Source organism: Malaya genurostris, chromosome 2, assembly GCF_030247185.1.
Source record: "Malaya genurostris strain Urasoe2022 chromosome 2, Malgen_1.1, whole genome shotgun sequence".
Classification (NCBI taxonomy): domain Eukaryota; kingdom Metazoa; phylum Arthropoda; class Insecta; order Diptera; family Culicidae; genus Malaya; species Malaya genurostris.
The window spans coordinates 264,789,998-264,808,698 of NC_080571.1; the positions used below are offsets into that span (position 1 = coordinate 264,789,998).

The following is an 18,701-nucleotide window of genomic DNA, read 5'->3' on the forward strand; positions in this document are numbered from 1 at the left end:
AGTAGGGTGGAAACTGGCATAGGTACTGCTATCCCGATGCCCACGAATGACATATGCATATATTGCTAAAAGCTGTTTTTCATGTCGTTGGTTTGATTTGACTGTTAACGTTTCTCAGATGTTGTGCTTAAGTACGAGGTAATATAAACCGAGGCAAACACATAAGTTAACTCATTATTTTTACGTTTCGTCTTTGACTCATCAGTGCAGAGCAGTTCAAATTGAACTGCTTAGTGCTAAACTCGGCAGTTCAATTTGAACCGCTAAGCAGACGTAAAGTTTATGCTACTTACAGAACACTTTTTGTTTTGCAACGAAGTGCAATGTCTTTTCTGACGTGCCGAACGAAAACGTGTTTTCGACTATTTCTGGCCGATGCAGGTATGGTCATTTAGGGTTAGCCAAATTTTGTGCTAGGGCACACAACCGTTTTCATTATTTTTACGTTTCGTCTTTGACTCATCAGTGCAGAGCAGTTCAAATTGAACTGCTTAGTACTAAACTTCGTTGCAAAACAAAAAGTGTTCTGTAAGTAGCAGAAACTTTACGTCTGCTTAGCGGTTCAAATTGAACGAGTTTAGCCAAATTGGCGAGTTTAGCACTAAGCAGTTCAATTTGAACTGCTCTGCACTGATGAGTCAAAGACGAAACGTAAAAATAATGAAAACGGTTATGTGCCCTACACTGAAATGAAAATCTTTTTTCTATTCATTAAATGTGTCATACGAATCAATTCTTTTTATTTATTATAGAAGTCATATGGAAACATATAACTATAATTGATTGTGTATATGAAATTTATAAAATATACAATGATTTTCAAATATCCATAGCCATAGTGAAAATATTGGGAATATCATATATGAGCTGTATGAATGTTCGATGACATGTATATAACAAAATTTAACAGTGTAAGATACAATTTTGGGCATGACGTCATGACGAGAAATACGGAAAAAAATAATGATGGCTACCCGAGAACAACGCGTTTTATTCGAGTTGGGATTTCCGCAACATTTTCTAGACGTTTTGAGTGGTATGTATTTTACTTCGTATATATTTTGTACTCAATAATACTTTTTCACTTCAATCAGGTTGTGGTATCGGTTTAATTGAGTTGGCGAACATCGGAAAGGAAGAATTACAAGAAATATTAGATCGGACAGACCTGGGAGATGAGCTCTCTTGGAATATTGACAATATATATCAAGAAATCGAACGATGGCAGAAAAAAATGTTAGTTGAATAGTTTTAAAAATATTTTTTTTCATAAATACGTTTTTCAGGAACATGAAATCACTGAAATAATTTCCAGTAGAGCTGCTCTCAAAACGGTCGATTTGCAAATCGAAATTGATATAGAGAAACGTGCGGATTTTGAAACGATCAACGAAAATGAAGAAAATGTTGGTCCGCAGAGAAATGTGCACTTCAGTGACCAGGTAACGTCGCGGGAATATTCATTCGAGCAACCATTGACACCATTATGCCAACCGTTGCAATCAGGTTCTGAAGTGAGTGGAAAAAGCCAATACTTGAAAAAAAATGAAACCACGTCAGTAAAAAAAAATTATCAAGAAGCAGAAATATCGTTAGCAGCTGGAAAGGTACGCTCGCATATATGTTATATTGCTAGTGTGTTGATTCAATCAGAATTTTCGGAACTTCCTATAGATTTTAAAAATAAACGACGGCGCTGGTTCAAGTGGATTTCGTCGTTATACCGCAGCTAAACGCCAATTGCAATCCAAGTCCGATTCAAGTCAATACTTTACTCCGGACGTGCTGCTAGAACTATTGCGTAGTACTGAATTGGGAAATGATATATTGAAGCGAGCAGAAATTGGACAACTTTCTCAAGGTCGACAACTGGAACTTGCTAGAGTGATTGCGAAATGGCATTTAAATCACAGAAAAAAATCTTAACGGGTGATTTGGAGAGCTACAGTGAATCAGTTGTATCACTTTTTCCAGCTGAGAAGAAGGTAATTATTTCGATCAATCTATACACCGTTACATTTAAGCAGTTATTCGCTGTGGTGAAACATAAAGCTTTTAAATAGTGCATATTTATCATGTACATAATAGTAGTTTGTTTTTATTATAATACATAGATAATAGTACAGTTTGATTCACGATTTTATTATAGAAAAAAATTCAAATTGCTTTGATTTCTTCGAGTCATCATATTATTTTGCTTATTACTCGGCCTACAATGAATGGATTGCGAAACAATTGGTCGATGTATAATCGCTTGGGTCCTGAAAAGCAACATCACTAAAATAATAAAAAGAGAAATGTGCAATACATATGTTATAGTAAAAGAAGTTCGATTCGATTACACATATTCTCATTTTATCCATTAAATTCTGTGGAAAAAGGAAAAGTGGCATCACTCCACAAGTTTCTAAGCAGAGATGCTAGATCTGCAGATTTATTTTGTTTCACAAAACTTTTAACACTTTTTTTCATACAGATGTGTTATCCTAAAATATAAATAACACATTTTTAATACAGATAAATATCAATGTTCAGTTTTTGTGGTGCATTGCATTGTTTTCAATATGGTTATGCAGGATTTTTTTTTCTTAAACCAGTGCGATTGGATTTCCATCACATATGTTGTACAACTGAGCTTTTACAACTAGATTTTTGATTAAATCACCAGGTAAGTTTTGTTTCCTCAAGCGAAAACGACAGTTTTATGATAACTTTCATAGTATGTCATACTATTAATAGTTTATATTTAATATGTTTGTTTGAGCATCACTCCGTATGGTTCATGTTTGTTGTAACTAACACACATTTTTTACGTAGACTACGTACTATATTCCCAGTGGCGGCAGCAAAAAAAATCCAGGAGGCATTATCTACAATAAAATATGCAATATAAAAGTAAAACTCCGTAAGCGTGATCGATATGAGGCGGAGTATGCCAAACAATTAAGAGGAGATAATGCAATTGAGGAACAGAGCTGTTTAAAATCGATATCATGTCTCAATTGGCTGACATTAAACGATGCTCCTTGGACAACTCTTCTTAGCAAATGGGAAGAAAGTTTTCCCGCGAGACAGCAAAAAGAATGTAAGACTGAAGCAAAGCTAAAGCTCCATAACATCTGGAGGCATATAGAAAACGAATTTGGATATCAATTAGTATGTTCAAAGTGTTCTTTTTTAATACTTTGTTCAATAACATATTTGTACAATTTTCAGATTGACATCGACTTTTGTTTAAAATATCCAACTTCTGAATGTGGAATGAATCGATGGGATCGATTTTTAAAAGACATCATTGAATATATAACAATAAGAGCACATGATGAGATGTCTCTCAACATCCTTCAACATTTGAATGAAAATAATTTAAGTGAAGGTAAGTGTATTTTTTACGCAGGATGATGTCTAACAATAATATTCCAATGTATTTTTTCAGACTCACGCCTCTGCGCAGTTCTAATTTTGCTGAATTGTGCACTGCCACCTACTCGAGTATTATCGGGATTCAAGCCAACCATACTCACAGCTCAAGAAGAAACTATTTTATTTGCTGCAACGGAATCTGAAGCCAGACAAGTAGCAGATCAGCATTATAATCGTTATCGTGACCTTAAACTACAACGATCTCCAAAATTGATAGCAATCGGGGATAATTACAAAGAACTGCGCGGTCCATACATTATTGTGTATGATCGAGTATATTATAAATTGTCTTCATTCAAAAGAGCAATAGATGTGCTTATTAAATTTGGACTCATATTCATGATATCTCAATCGAAAATATCCAAACTGGTGTGGTTGTTCATCACCAGGCATATTTATAAAATTTATGTTCCAGAAAAATACGCTTGCATTGAAAAATTGATACTTTACTTAGAAAATAGCAATGAATTGCTTTAAATGTTTTGTTGGAGAATGTTGTATTCAGTTTGATAAAGTTGAATCATATATACAACATTTATCGAACGATCACGGTGTTCCTAACAACCATAAATGTACCTGTACATACAACAAGTGTGGACAAATATTTCATAAGTTATACTATTTTAAAAGACACCTTACTACGCATGTTTTAAGTCAAAACACGATGCATTTTCTCGATGGTAATTCAAATACGTTCGAATTGAATATACTAAAGAAATCGAATGTACAAAACAGCAAAGATCTTACTCCAAAACGACAAGTAGAAGATACTATTGATAAAACACTTTCCAAACTTGATGAAACTATTTTAGGTTTGAGTTTAAGCTTACATAAACGTCCTAATATAACTCGACATGATGTAAATCAGATTCAAAAAGGAATTCAAGAGCTATGTACATTAATCGCAAATAAGATAGAGGAGTTAAATTTGATCTCGAATGATGCTGATAATAATTACAGATATTATTGTTATATTAAAAAGCTTAAAACTACATTTGATTTCATAAGTACTGATTATAAACTATTTAAGTATTTGACCGATATGAAGATATTCAGTAAACCTGAAATAATAATTATCAAAAATAATAACTTTGAGTCATATTCACTGGAATATGAGATAGATCATAATCAAAATCATTTGGTATTGATGTCAATTGTTTTTCAAATAAAATCATATTTCGAAAAAAGTACAGTACTAGAGAAAACGTTACAGAACATAAGCCAGTTAGAAAAATCAGAAAAAATATGCAACTTTATTAACTGTCACGGGTGGAGAGCTATCAGAGAAAAGTACAAAGACGCATATTTGATACCTATATCATTTTATGCTGATGAATTTGAGGTGAACGACAATTTGAGTTCTCACAACAAACGCCATAAGGTTTGCGGGTTGTACTACAGTTTTCCAGTCATACCATCAGAATTCGCATCGAGGCTCTGCAATGTTTTTATTGCGGGTATGCTGAAAAATATTGATATTCAAAAGGTTGGTATCAATATCTTAATGGAAAAGTTAGTTCATACATTTAAAGATATTGAAGAGAATGGAATTGAAATCCAATATAATGATACGGTCATAAAAGTTCAATTTGTTTTTTGTTTGTTTTTCGGAGATAATCTCAGTATCCATACAATGTTGAAGCTTTCCGGTGGATTTAATGCCACATTCTACTGTAGATTCTGTCGTCGGTGTAAAAATGATTTGCAGAAGGATGAAATCGAACATGTAGATTATTTGAGAAATGAAACAAACTATCAAAAAGACATTCGAATGAACAACCAAGCATTGACTGGTATCAAGGGTGATTCGGAGTTCAATCAGTTACCATCGTTCAGTGTAATTGGAAATCCATCAGTTGATCCTATGCACGATTTATTCAATACTGGAATATGTAAATACGGCGTAATCGAAATCATAAACTATTGCGTGTTTGAAAAAAAAAATAGTCACTCTAGAAAAAATCAATACCCGTAGAAAAATGATTAGTTTAGTTGATGGCAATGAACCATTAAAAAGGATGCCAGATTTAGAAGAATCGTATGATGCAACACAAAGGATGAAAACTGTTATTATTAGAACAACTGCAAGCGAAATGAAATCGTTCTGCCATTTCCTGTCCTTCATTTTAGGACCCTTTTTTCCCCCTGCTGACCCAGTTTGGGAATATTGTAAGGCGCTAGTTAACGTTGTAGATTTTGCACTCCTACCATCGTTTTCTGCTGCAGATATCGATCGATACAGAAATATAATTGAAATTCATCACAAGTTGTATAAAAGTCTATTCGGTAGAAGTTTAAAACCAAAGCACCATTTTTTGGTGCATTATCCTTCCGTTATAATATCAAGTGGTCCGGTTGTCAACATGATGTGTTTTAAATTTGAAGCAAAACATAAGCAGTTTAAACAATATGCCCATGTCACATCATCAAGGCGGAATATTTGTTATACTTTGTGCATCAAAGCTTGCTTGCAGTTTAGTTACGATCTAAGTACAAACTGTTTTTTCAATTATGTTTTTGAGGGCAATTTCCACTCATCGACACTCAAAATGCGTTCTTATTTCGACAATCTTTTGCATCCCATACCATTTGATCCTGAAAGAGAAATATTTATTACACAGTCTTGTGAATACCGAGGTGAAAATTTTAAAATGGGTTCATTTGTTACCATTACTAAACATCATGTAACGGAGCTTTATGAAATTAATGAAGTTATTAAATTTGGAACAAGTGTATATATTGTTGGACAGTTGTGGCAGTGCGGTGCGTACAATGAACATTTTTTAGCTTATGAAGCTGTACATTGCACATACATGAAGAGAGTTCTTCACTGTGAAGATATTGATGGGCCACCGATTATGATCCACTGTATTAGTAATCGTTACTTTTTCCGTAAACGTTTCAATTATTATTACGATGAATGTGATATATGATTAGGCTAGGAGTTGAATAAGAAAACGAATATTTTTGTAACAAGGACAAATTTACTATTATGATGAAAGTGATATATGATTAGGTGATATGATAAAAACGGTAATATTCTTGTAATTAAATCTATGTTTATATAAATAAATATTTTAATTTGTTATGAACAGAACGTTGACTTTGTTTCATTTTATATGGCATTTATTGGATTATCAATATATATATATATATATATATATATATATATATATATATATATATATATATATATATATATATATATATATATATATATATATATATATATATATATATATATATATATATATATATATATATATATATATACATATATATATATATATATATATATATATATATATATATATATATATATATATATATATATATATACATATATATATATATATATATATATATATATATATATATATATATATATATATATATATATATATATATATATATATATATATATATATATATATATATATATATATATATATATATATATATATATATATATATATATATATATATATATATATATATATTATATTATATTTGTATATATCATAAAGTCTATAAAATGGACTACATTAACCTGTTCAAATACGTTTCAATATAATACCAAATGCATTTAAAAGGCTTTTCCGATATTTGTTATATGATTTGCCTACTTGTGACTATAGAACACGCTAATAGATTCGATTCAGACAAGAAATTTTGTTTGCTATATTGAAATCATATGAGGATAACTTCCAGAAGAATGTTATGCTTCATAGCATTAACATATATACTTGACATGATGTTGAATACACCACATAGCTATCATTGAGAATTCCAATAGTGAAAAATCATTACAATATCATATAATGTGAAAGTGATAATTTGGCTCAGTGTAGCACAAAATTTGGCTAACCCCTAAATGACCATACCTGCATCGGCCAGAAATAGTCGAAAACACGTTTTCGTTCGGCACGTCAGAAAAGACATTGCACTTCGTTGCAAAACAAAAAGTGTTCTGTAAGTAGCATAAACTTTACGTCTGCTTAGCGGTTCAAATTGAACTGCCGAGTTTAGCACTAAGCAGTTCAATTTGAACTGCTCTGCACTGATGAGTCAAAGACGAAACGTAAAAATAATGAAAACGGTTATGTGCCCTAGCACAAAATTTGGCTAACCCCTAAATGACATAAGTTAACTGTTTTTAAAAAATGTGATCTGTTATGCAGTTCGTTTTACGTAATCGGAAATTCTTGTGTAAATTTATACTAAAATAGTAAATAATGTGCATATCCTGTGCGCATAAAAATAGAATAAAGAAAGCTTAACAACGCCACTATTATTGCAACCAATAATATTGTATGGAATTTGACTAGAAGTTTAGTATGATTTCTAAATAGATTTCGAATGTAATACACCAACCAATTTAAAAATCATACTGAATTTTATGTGGAATACTTCATTTCATGATATTTTGAATTCCGAATCAAATTCTCGACGATTATATTTTTAGGATACGCACATGTGGACAGTTATTAACAAGTGTGTAGCTAATTGAAAAAAAAACATCGCATTTCCATATCACTTTTAATCACCGGTAGTAAACATTGTGCGATTGAATGTAAATTTGTGTTTTATATTTGCTGATGAAATACATCGTTTGCACTTTTCGTTTTGAAAATTCCGCAACTGTGACAAACAATATTTATTAAGAGGCCCACCGTTACACTTTGTAATCAATGTTAACGTGTAGTTCCGTAACCGTGAGTTCAACTGTCTTTTGAGAATATTGAGGTTCGGAAATATTGTCTGCTATCACAATGGAACAGTCGACAGAGTCTGCGAAAGAACCACCGAAAATTGAATCTATTAAAAAGCCGAAATCATACCTGTATGATTCTAAAAACAAAGGTCTTCCGGTGTATGGAGTAATAGTTCAATGGGGTAAAAAATTATCTCTAATTGTTTTATATTAGAGAAAGTAATTCAAACAACAGGTATTTAAATGAATGATTTCTCTTGTAGATGGTAAAACTAAATACTCAACAAAAGCGATAATGGCGAAATTCGAGACGAAATTAGCAACATACAGATCACAGAAAAGCAATGAAAATCAGATAAAATCATCGCTCAAACGTAAACAATTTCCATATTTCCGCCGATCTGGCCCTAACAAGGGTATTGTTTCATTTACAACAATGGATGAGGCAAATGCCTTCTCGATCACTAAAGACCCTGATTTTTATGCTTTCATTCCTCTAAGTTTTATTGTGGTCGTTGGGGTGGCCGAATTGCCTGGAACCAAATTGAACGTGAAAGATCTTAAACCTACCTGTCCATCGTATGAAATATTGCAGTGGCGCAAAAAAAAGTTGCCAGTTAGCAAGAAGACACAGATAACGGTTGCGATTCGAGGCACCGAATTACCATCGAAAATTTATTTCAAGGACTATGAAGCTCAGCTCACTTCATTTGAACGAAAGCCTGTTTACTGCAGCCGCTGTTTAAGGTATGGTCACCGAATTCGTGATTGTTTGCGCAAACCCCGTTGTGGTATATGCATCCGGACAAAACCGAGACTGAAGCATAAGGAACAAAAGTGTCATATAGTTAAACGGAGCGGCAATATTGAAAGGTGCATCTACTGTCAGCAAAATCACGCCATTGGATCCGCAGACTGTGTGGAGCAAATGCAGCAGTGTGTGTTTAAAGGACAGTTGGTCAAGCGCACCATGGATTATGTTTCCGTCTTGGAATCAGACATTATTCCAGCCATCCGTACCACATCGGTGAATTCGACGGGATCATGGTTAATTTCTTAATTTTGAAACGCAGTTGTTTCATTAAATAACTTTTTTTCCGAATGTACATAGAAAATGTTGAATACCTTAATTCCAGCCATAAGTGAACTTTAGTTTTGTTATGAACAGCTAATTTAACGAATAAATGCCTGAACGTAAAGCACGGAATACTGTAATAGTACACTCACCACATCTATCCAATTCTCAATAGTGGCCCTTACACGATCATTAAAAGTGTCATTACTAAGTAATGACACTTCTGCTCAAACGCTTGTCATTACTGCATTACTGCACATCATTACTTTTTAGCATTACACGTTCATTATTAATGATGAGTATTTGTAACTACTCCAGCAATAGCAATATTTTTATTTTCGTTTAGCTGAAAATAAATTTGATTTGCCATTGAAACGTTAAGGTTAATGAAATATTAACTATTTAAATCTACACTTTGTCATTTTTTCGCGTATAGTTCTAAAGATATTCATCACTTCCACAAAAAAAATAAGAAGAAGAAATAATGTTGGTAATGATGGAAAATCCACAATTCCATCATTACTGAACTCGTAGACCTTACACGATCATTAAAAGTGCCATTCCTTTTTAGTAATGACACTTTTAATGATCGTGTAAGGGCCGCTAATCGGCTTCTTCTCACGAAAATTATTCAGTACTCTGATCTTGAACATGTTAACTTCCTGAGTTTTTTTTTCTGATAACGGTCAATAAGCCAAATTTTACACAATAGCGACCCTTACACGAGTCATTAAAAATGTCATTACTATAAAATAATATCATTTTAATGAACGTGTAATGGTGTACTAATGACGAGATTTCTAACAAATTTGAAATACATCATTACTTAGTTACATTAAAAATGACATTTTTAATGCTCGTGTAAGGGCCGCTAATCATTTCAAAGAAATATTTTCGAAATGTGGATTATTGGCCGATATCAGAAAAAAACACTCAGAAAATAAGTCATAAGTAAACGAAACAGAAAATATTTAGTTTCGGTCTGGTTTTGAAATTTATATAGTTCATCTGCATTTCTTTATCAAAAAGGATATTGACCGATGGTTTATTGGTTGTTCTTAAAAAAGCGTGATTTTTTCAATGACATCGTGTGTAATAACCCTAACAATCTACTAAAATTGGATGATTAATTCGAAAATGCTCGATTTTGGAATAATCGAGCAATTCGAAATATCCGACATCGAATAATCACTTGATCTGTTGAGCTATCAAATACTAACATTTATACTCAACAAAAATTCGATTGCAAATTATATTCGATTATACCAAAGACCTCATATTAACAAGATATCCAGCTCTAAAATTTCCTGAACAAATTATTGATAACATTCTTTTTTGCTAGCATGGCGCCCTCAGACGAGTCCGCATCGAATCTCTTATATAGAAGCAGGGGAGAGAAATGTCAAATTTGTGCGCGCCAAAATAGCAGCACTGCGCATCCATACAATTGACATGATATGTTGAATGTGATGTCGTGCGATGACGTTGCCGAACTGAAGATTATTTTCGCTCCAAGCTGCCAGGGTCTGATTATACCAAAGACATCATATTAACAAGATATCCAGTTCTCACATTTCCCGAACAAATCATTGGCAACAACATTTTTTGCGAATATGGCGCCCTCAGGCGAGTTCGCATCGAATCTCGTACACAGAAGTAGGGAAGAGAAATGTCAAATTCGTGCGCGCCAAAAAAGCAGCACTGCGCACCCATACAATTGACATGATATGTTGAATGTGACACCGTGCGATGGCGTTGCCGAACTGAAGATTGATTTCGCTCCATGCTGACAGGGTTTGATTATACCTAATATAATCGAAACGATCAATAGCCATGATAATCCACTAACATTTAAGGTCAAATCGCATTCGGCGAACCAGACCGATCCGACCGACCCGACACCGACTTTTTTCTGCTTCGACAGGAACAAAATAAAAAGTCTAGGTCGAGTCGGTCTGGTCGGCCTTATGCGGATCAACCTTGATTCGACAAGTTTGTCATACATTGTAACAAGAGGGGAGGAGGTACTTTGAAAAGTGTTATATCACGGAAGTTAGCTTTTTTTATCTATTCCACACTTCTGAGTAAATAGACGTGACGTATTTTTTTGAGAACAAGGCTCTAGATGGCCCAATCCACTAGTGTTTGTACAACAGCTGATTGTTTCAGACGAGTTCTAGTTTTAATCAAGCTATGGAAAAATACAACGATGAAATCGAATTTGAAATTTACGGTGCGAATTGGTCCACCATCCCTCGTATTCTCCAGACCTGGCTCTCAGTGACTTTTATCAAAGACATCATATTAACAAGATATCCAGCTCTCACATTTCCCGAACAAATCATTGGAAACATTCTTTTTTGCGAACATGGTACCCTCAGGCGAGTCCGCATCGAATCTCGTACATAGAAGCAGGGGAGAAAAATGTCAAATTCGTGCGCGCCAAAATAGCAGCACTGCGCACCCATACAATTGACATGATATGTTGAATGTGATGCCGTGCGATGGCGTTGTTGAACTGAAGATTGATTTCGATCCAAGCTGACAGGGTCTGCCTATTATCTATTTCCATACCTGAAAAGGTTTTCTCCAGAAAAAGAGATGGGGTTATTGCAGAAACGGAAGCCTATTTTGAAGGCTGTGCAAAATCTTTTTTTTTTCAAAGGGCATTAAAATGTTGGAGGACTGATAAGTCGAGTGTTTTTCTCTAGATGAAAATTATACCGACGAATAAGAAAGCCCAACTAACCAAAAGTTTGGATAAAAGGGACTGATTTGGCTTAAGCAGCTCTCTCACGCGGAACTTGTTCTGTACTTCGAACTGTCAAAAATTGCCACGTGTTTTCTTAAGCAGCTAGAAAGTTCACGCGGAACTTGATCTGTACTTTCAAGTTCTCAAAAGTTCCGCGTGTACTTTTAAGCAGCAAGAAAGTGGACTTTTTAAGTAATTGTGGAACTTCTGGTTGCTTGGGAGGTTTCCCAATAAAAAATCGACCTTTTCTTTGTTAGGTCCGGGACTTCACATTCCATGCAGTATTTGTTATTTCAAATAACGATCTTGTTTGTTACAATTATTGTTTATAAGAATTCAAAGATTTTTTTTAATAATCTAGTAAATCCCCAAAGTTTTACCCAACATAACATTTTGATTTCAAACAATTCATTTTATTTGTATACCCTTTTCTTATGTAGCTCCCAATAACAACTGTTTCTCCCTTCCACAAAACATGAAACAAATGCTGTCTTTCATAGAGATACAAAATTGCAAGTTGAGTGGACGTTCCATTTTATAAATAAATAAGTGTTTCAGACGCGACATCTACAATTTCAAAATGGTTACGAGAAACTCAGCTAATAGCGGCCTTTATACGAGAATTATTAATGTCATTTTTAATGATAAATAAAGTAAGGACATTCCAAATTTGTATAGAGAATTCATCATTACTGCACTGGAAGGTAAATATAGTAGAATATATCATTTCGAGAGTGAAATTAAAAATAATGTACCATATAAATCTGGTAGAACATACATCTGATTAATTTGAAAACTATTTATCGTATATGTTTGACCATTTTTATGTTCTTGTATATTCAAGTAAAATATCTGTTAATATAGTACGATATACTATGCTTATTTGAAGACAAATCTAGTATTTCGAACAACAGATTGAAATAGTATATTTCACCATTTTACTGTTCTTTTGTATATATCACATCGAAGTTTAAGTGGGTATAGTTATTTTAACTGCAAATAATAATGAATCCAAATAAAATTTACTGTATATGGTAATAGATCATGGTTGGAAGCACTATGTAACGCTATGGTATGTGTATGTGTATAATGTAGTTTTTTATACAGATTATTGAAACTATACATTATTCATACATCATAACGTGTTTATATGTTCTGTCCATTTCGAAACCGAAAACATGTCATTCAGTACCTTTTCATCTAGAATTTTCAAATATTCTAGTGTGATATCATGGCCTACAAAGTTATATCATTCTCAGCACTCTTGAAAGAAATTATAGAACAGGTAGAGTTTAGCATCCAAGAATCAATCAAATCATAGAGCTCCAGAATTTCATCTGCATTAAGAGTAAAATCGTTTAATTCTTTAATGAAAAACTTATTCCTGAGATTAAACCAAATACAAATTATAATACGGAGTACTCCGACAAATTTTCAAGGACACATTTTGCATCGTGCGGTACATTGTCATGATACACTGTCAGAGTGACAATGTACTTTAACGAGTTTTCTATAAAACTAGCAACACCATAGTTACTGTTTATTATAGTGAAAAATAAATAAACAAACAATTTTTATCTGAGAATCAAGATCACAAGCGAAATGCAAGTTAAACAATAATCTAGAATTGTTAAGCCACCATGAATATACTACTAGCTGTTAGCGAGGGCTGACGACCATAGAGACTTTTCCGAAACGATAATCCCGAAGAAATAAAACACCTGTGATTATATTCAACGAAAGATTATAATTTTCCTGTGGAGGAATCATGATTTATGCTGTGAGTTCATGTGTATATATAAATATGTAATTTTTCTTACGTTTAGTATCTCCGAACTGATCAATTAGTAGTTTGCGGTTTGTTACATGTCACGCCTGCTCTGTTAAGGTTAGGCTCGTGCAACTGATCTTACGAATCTAAAGAGTTAATTCTACATTTATTTACAATCATTCAAATTTCAATCAATTCAAAACATATATAATCTATTGATCGTACCTGATTAAACGGAAATTCAACTAGCTTTATATAAACTGTTATTCACTGCCAATTACTCGAAACTGTGGCTGGACTATTCTTCTCAAAAACAGTAATTATAGTATAGCTTTCATCTAGTCTCTCTTACTTCCTTTCGTGTTTACATTCCAGTGTAGCCAGTGTAGTTTATTTTCAGGTATGACCAAGTTTCGGGGGGCCGCAATCGAGCATTGCAAAGTTGGTTTACTCACATGAAGGTGCGCTTAAGTATTCACGCCACACTCCCCCCAGGTACGCTGGACACCAGTTCGCTTACACAACGTCGCGCCGCACGTCTAGTATGGCCAACTTGGCAACTGGTCGTTCATAAATGCCGGCCGAAGTCCTTACAGTCGCTGATCTTGGTAGACCGTCTCGGCCCGGTTAAGTGCAAATAATTCTCCCCTTTGGCCAGCAGCTCCTAGGCGATTGCGGGTCGACAATCACTACAACATCATCCGGCTGGATCGGTTTCGTATAGTTGAACCATTTCGTACGACGGGTTATTTCTGGCAGATAATCAGTTACCCAACGTGTCCAAAAACGATTTGCTTGAACCTGAGATAATCGCCAGCTTGGACGAAGCACGGCATCAGTATCGACGATAGTGCTTAACGGTTTAACTCCGTTGGATGATCCCAGCAGGAAATGATTCGGGGTCAAAGCAGGCGCTGAATCATCGTCAACGGGAACATGTGTCAACGGTCGAGAGTTTACGACATTTTCAACTTCTGTTAACACGTTTCGCAGAACTTCGTCACTGAGCTTCCGAGCATGCAGAACTACCATCAAGTTCTTTTTAACGCACCCAATCAGGCGTTCCCAACTCCCACCCATATGAGGAGAAGAAGGAGGTAGAAACGTCCAGCTAGTTTCCGCGTCGGTGAATTCTCTCATCAATTCTTCATGGTTGATAGAACCTTCTGCTTCTTTGATAACACGGTTTGCACCGACAAAATTAGTGCCACGATCACTGTAAAAGGTTCTCGGTTTACCTCTCCTTGCCACAAAATTTCTAAGTGCCATTATGCACGAGTCAGAACTAAGTGAGTTCACAACCTCGATGTGAATCGCCCGAACTGTGAGACACGTTGCCAGCATCCCCCAACGCTTTTCTGCTCGACGTCCTATGACGATCTCGTACGGTCCGAAGAAATCGACGCCAACATGCGTGAAAGGGCGCGTGAAGGCATCCAGGCGTGCTGATGGTAAGTCGGCCATGATTGGAACTTGCGGGAGTACTCTGTAGTTCATACATCGCTGACAGTCTCTTTTTACTTTGGAGTATGTCGCACGGAGTTTGGGAATGCTGTATTTCTGGCGAATTTCGTTAATCACGGTCTCGTGATTCTGGTGGTGATATTTTTGGTGATAATGTGCAACGATCAACTTGGTGGTATGGTGGTCACGGGGCAGAATTATCGGATTCTTTGCATCCTCTGTAGCGTAGTCACAGGCGGCGATGCGGCCTCGCATTCTCAAAATCGAATTCTGGTCTATCCACGGTGATTTCTTATAAATTGAACTTGTAGTGGGAATCCGCGCTGTAGAACGCTCTAGATCTTGCTGTGATTGTTTTAAGACGGTAATTTCGTCTTGATAGGCCTCCTGCTGCGCTTGACGGATTAAATAATGAGCTGAGGAAGATATTTCTTGGCTTGAAAGTGGCCCAATCACGATTGAACTTTTCTTGAGTTTTAGTTTGCAATTTTTCACAAATCTGCGTACCAGAGCAACGACATTAACTAACCGATTCCAAGAAGAAAAGTCGGTAACGCATACCGCGGGCACTGCTGCGACAGAGTGAACTAATACGCTCGGACGTAGTTCTAGCTCTGTAGCCAACGAGTTGTTACACGAAACTGGCCAACATTCGTCTGATTGATAAAGAAATTTAGGACCGTTAAACCATCTTGCCTTTGAAGTTAAATCAGGAACCCCTTTCCATTTAGTCCCATCGTCTGCCACGTTTAAATCGGTAGGAACGTATCTCCATTCGCTCATCTCTGTCGTCTCCAGTATTTCACTAACTCGGAATGCCACAAACTGTGAATAACGGCGGTGATCCGACTTGATCCAACATATTACGTCCTGTGAGTCTGACCAAAACATTTTTCGAGAGAATTTGATAACAAGACCTTCGGAAACTGATCGAGATAGTCGCGCGCCCACTAACGCTGCTTGGAGCTCAAGTTTAGGCGTTGACATATACTTTAATGGAGCGACTCTAGTTTTCGCGGCAACTAGTCTGCACTCAACAATGCCGTCCTGAACGACGCGCAAATAACACGCTGCTGCAATGCCATTGTCGCCAGCATCTACGAACGTGTGGAGCTGAATATTTTCGCCAACAGCATCTGTGTGACTGAAGTAGCACCGAGGAATACTAATTTCTTCGACTCTTGGAAGCATTTGAAGCCATCTCTGCCACTTTTCGAACAGTGTGTCGTCGATTCGGTCGTCCCAATCAATTCCGGCACGCCAAACATCTTGGAGGATGACTTTTAAGTACATGAGAAAATGTGCGATCAAACCAAGAGGATCGAAAATAGACATCAGAACACGCAGCATATCCCTTTTTGTTGGATGAATTTCACCTTCTAACAGAGCACGACCATAACGATTCCAACCAATCTTATACGTGAATGTATCCGAAGAAGTACACCACCACATGCCGAGAACCTTTTCTGTAGAAAATTCAGGAGAGAGGTCAAGGCTCTTCTCCTCCGTCCGTTTCTCTTGTAACGCCTTAGTAACCTGTTCGGAGTTGCTTATCCAGTTACGGATCTCGAATCCGCCATCGGCATGTATTTGCTTCACCTGTTTAGCGAGTTCAATTGCTTGCTGATGCGTCGCAACACTAACCAGCATATCGTCGACGTAGTGACGTTTCTGGATCACTTCAACAGCATCTGGAAACTTCGCTATGAATCGATCGGCGTTTAAATTTTTTATAAAATGCGCCGTACTAGGGGAGCAACACGCTCCGAACGTCATGACCTTTAGGATGTAAACAACTACTTCACCGTTATCGTCGTACCAGAGGAAACGCTGACATTGCTGATCTTCAGCTCGTATAAGAACTTGCAAAAACATTTCACGTACGTCTCCGGTCAGCGCGATCTTGCCTTCCCGAAATCGGATCAGTATGTTGAACAGATCACAGAGCAAATCAGGCCCTTTCAATAGAACCGAGTTCAGTGTTACTCCGTAGGCTGCTGCAGCCGCGTCCCATACCATACGGATTTTCCCAGGTTTGTGGATATTAGTCACCGGGAATATTGGCAAATACCAGACTCGCGGGAAAGCTTGATTTAGTTCTTGCTCCGTAAGTTTTCTCGCGTATCCCTTTGTAACAAGGTCGGTGATTTTTTGATTCAGAGTTTCAGCCAGTTCTGGATCCTTATCCATCCGTTTTTTCAGGCATTGCAGCCGCCGTAGAGCCATAGGATAGCTGTCTGGCAAACGAACGTTTTCATAGCGCCACAACAGGCCAGTTTCATAACGATCTCCTCTGAATACGGTACAAGTTTGAAGCAATGATCGTGCTCGCTCGTCCTCTGCAGAGAGAAGAATTCTTTTCGGCTGAGTAACACCAAGACCATCGATTGTGAAATATTCTTTCATCGCTTTGTGGAGGTCTTCATCCGTTGATGATTTACAAGAACACACGTGGAATACGGAATGTACGAGGCTTGAAACTTCGTCTGAATTGCCCCCTCCGCACACAGTCCACCCTAACCGGGTTTTAACGGCTACTGGCTGATGTGGAGCTCCTTCACGACTCTTTCGTACTAAACTCAAATGTTGATGCCTGATTCCAATCAAAATCCTTGGGCGAATGTCTCGGTACGAAGCAATTGGCAGGCCACTGAGATGTGGGTACCGCGTAGTTAGCTCTTCTATATTCATAGTTTGCGGGGGAAGAAGCAGTTCTTTAACTGTGCGTACACCGTGTAAACTATACCTCCTAAACGGCTCATGTTTGGAGGCTACTTCCAGTCGGACACTCCTTGAACGATCCTCACGGCGTGTAGCTCCTCCTGTCCAACGTAAACACAAGGGCTCTATATTTCCTTCAAGTTGTAAGTCATCTGCCAAATCGCTATCAAGTAGTGTAAGCTCCGATCCGTCATCAAGAAACGCAAATGTTTGAACTGAACGTTGCTTTCCATGAAGCACTACCGGTAAATAGCGAAATAAAGCGTTGTTAGATGAAACCTGATGAGTGTGACATCCATGTTCCGATGTAATAGAGTTTGATTTGGGAAGATCGTCACGCTTAGTTGGAGAAATTTGATCACAAGAATTCGAAGAGACTGCCTGAGGCGATGTCGTGTGTTTCAGATCATTGTGTAGCAGCTCGTGGTGTTTTAGTTCGCAACCGTTCTTGCCACACATCCTGGTCTGACAACCTCCTTTATGCTGACGTAGGCATCTACGGCAAAGCCCCAGGTCTCGAACGGTTGACCAACGGGAATCACGAGAGAATTCAAGAAATCGTCTGCATTTGGCGATCGACTTACAGTTTCCTTTGCATACCAGACAACAATTGGTCGGTGGTTTCGCGTTGGATAACACTGCTGGCTGATGATCTGGAGACAGCTGTTCAGAATGCGCATTGAGGTATGAGTTACTTTTTCTGATTGCTCGTGAGTCATTGCGAGTATTCTTGATTTCAGGAATGATACTTGAGAATGTAACTGCACTGGCTGCTTCGGCA

At 36.5% G+C, this 18,701-nt stretch overlaps 2 protein-coding genes and 1 pseudogene across 2 annotated transcripts; 2 read left to right on the plus strand and 1 right to left on the minus strand.

The window, feature by feature from the left end:
- Positions 1-1,234: 1,234 nt before the first annotated feature.
- On the plus strand, positions 1,235-3,909 carry LOC131429212 (uncharacterized; annotated as a pseudogene).
- Positions 3,910-7,965: 4,056 nt separating this feature from the next.
- Positions 7,966-9,336, plus strand: LOC131433099 (uncharacterized). Its single transcript, XM_058599903.1, has 2 exons — positions 7,966-8,319; positions 8,401-9,336. Exons 1-2 carry the CDS (start codon positions 8,196-8,198, stop codon positions 9,195-9,197), a joined length of 921 nt encoding a protein of 306 aa, XP_058455886.1. The 5' UTR covers positions 7,966-8,195; the 3' UTR covers positions 9,198-9,336.
- Positions 9,337-13,691: 4,355 nt separating this feature from the next.
- Positions 13,692-16,879, minus strand: LOC131429837 (uncharacterized). The gene is made up of 2 exons (XM_058594235.1): positions 13,961-16,879; positions 13,692-13,881 (listed from the first exon to the last, which is right to left on the minus strand). Exon 1 carries the CDS (start codon positions 16,847-16,849, stop codon positions 14,363-14,365), a length of 2,487 nt encoding a protein of 828 aa, XP_058450218.1. The 5' UTR covers positions 16,850-16,879; the 3' UTR covers positions 13,692-13,881; positions 13,961-14,362.
- Between the last annotated feature and the right edge of the window lie 1,822 nt (positions 16,880-18,701).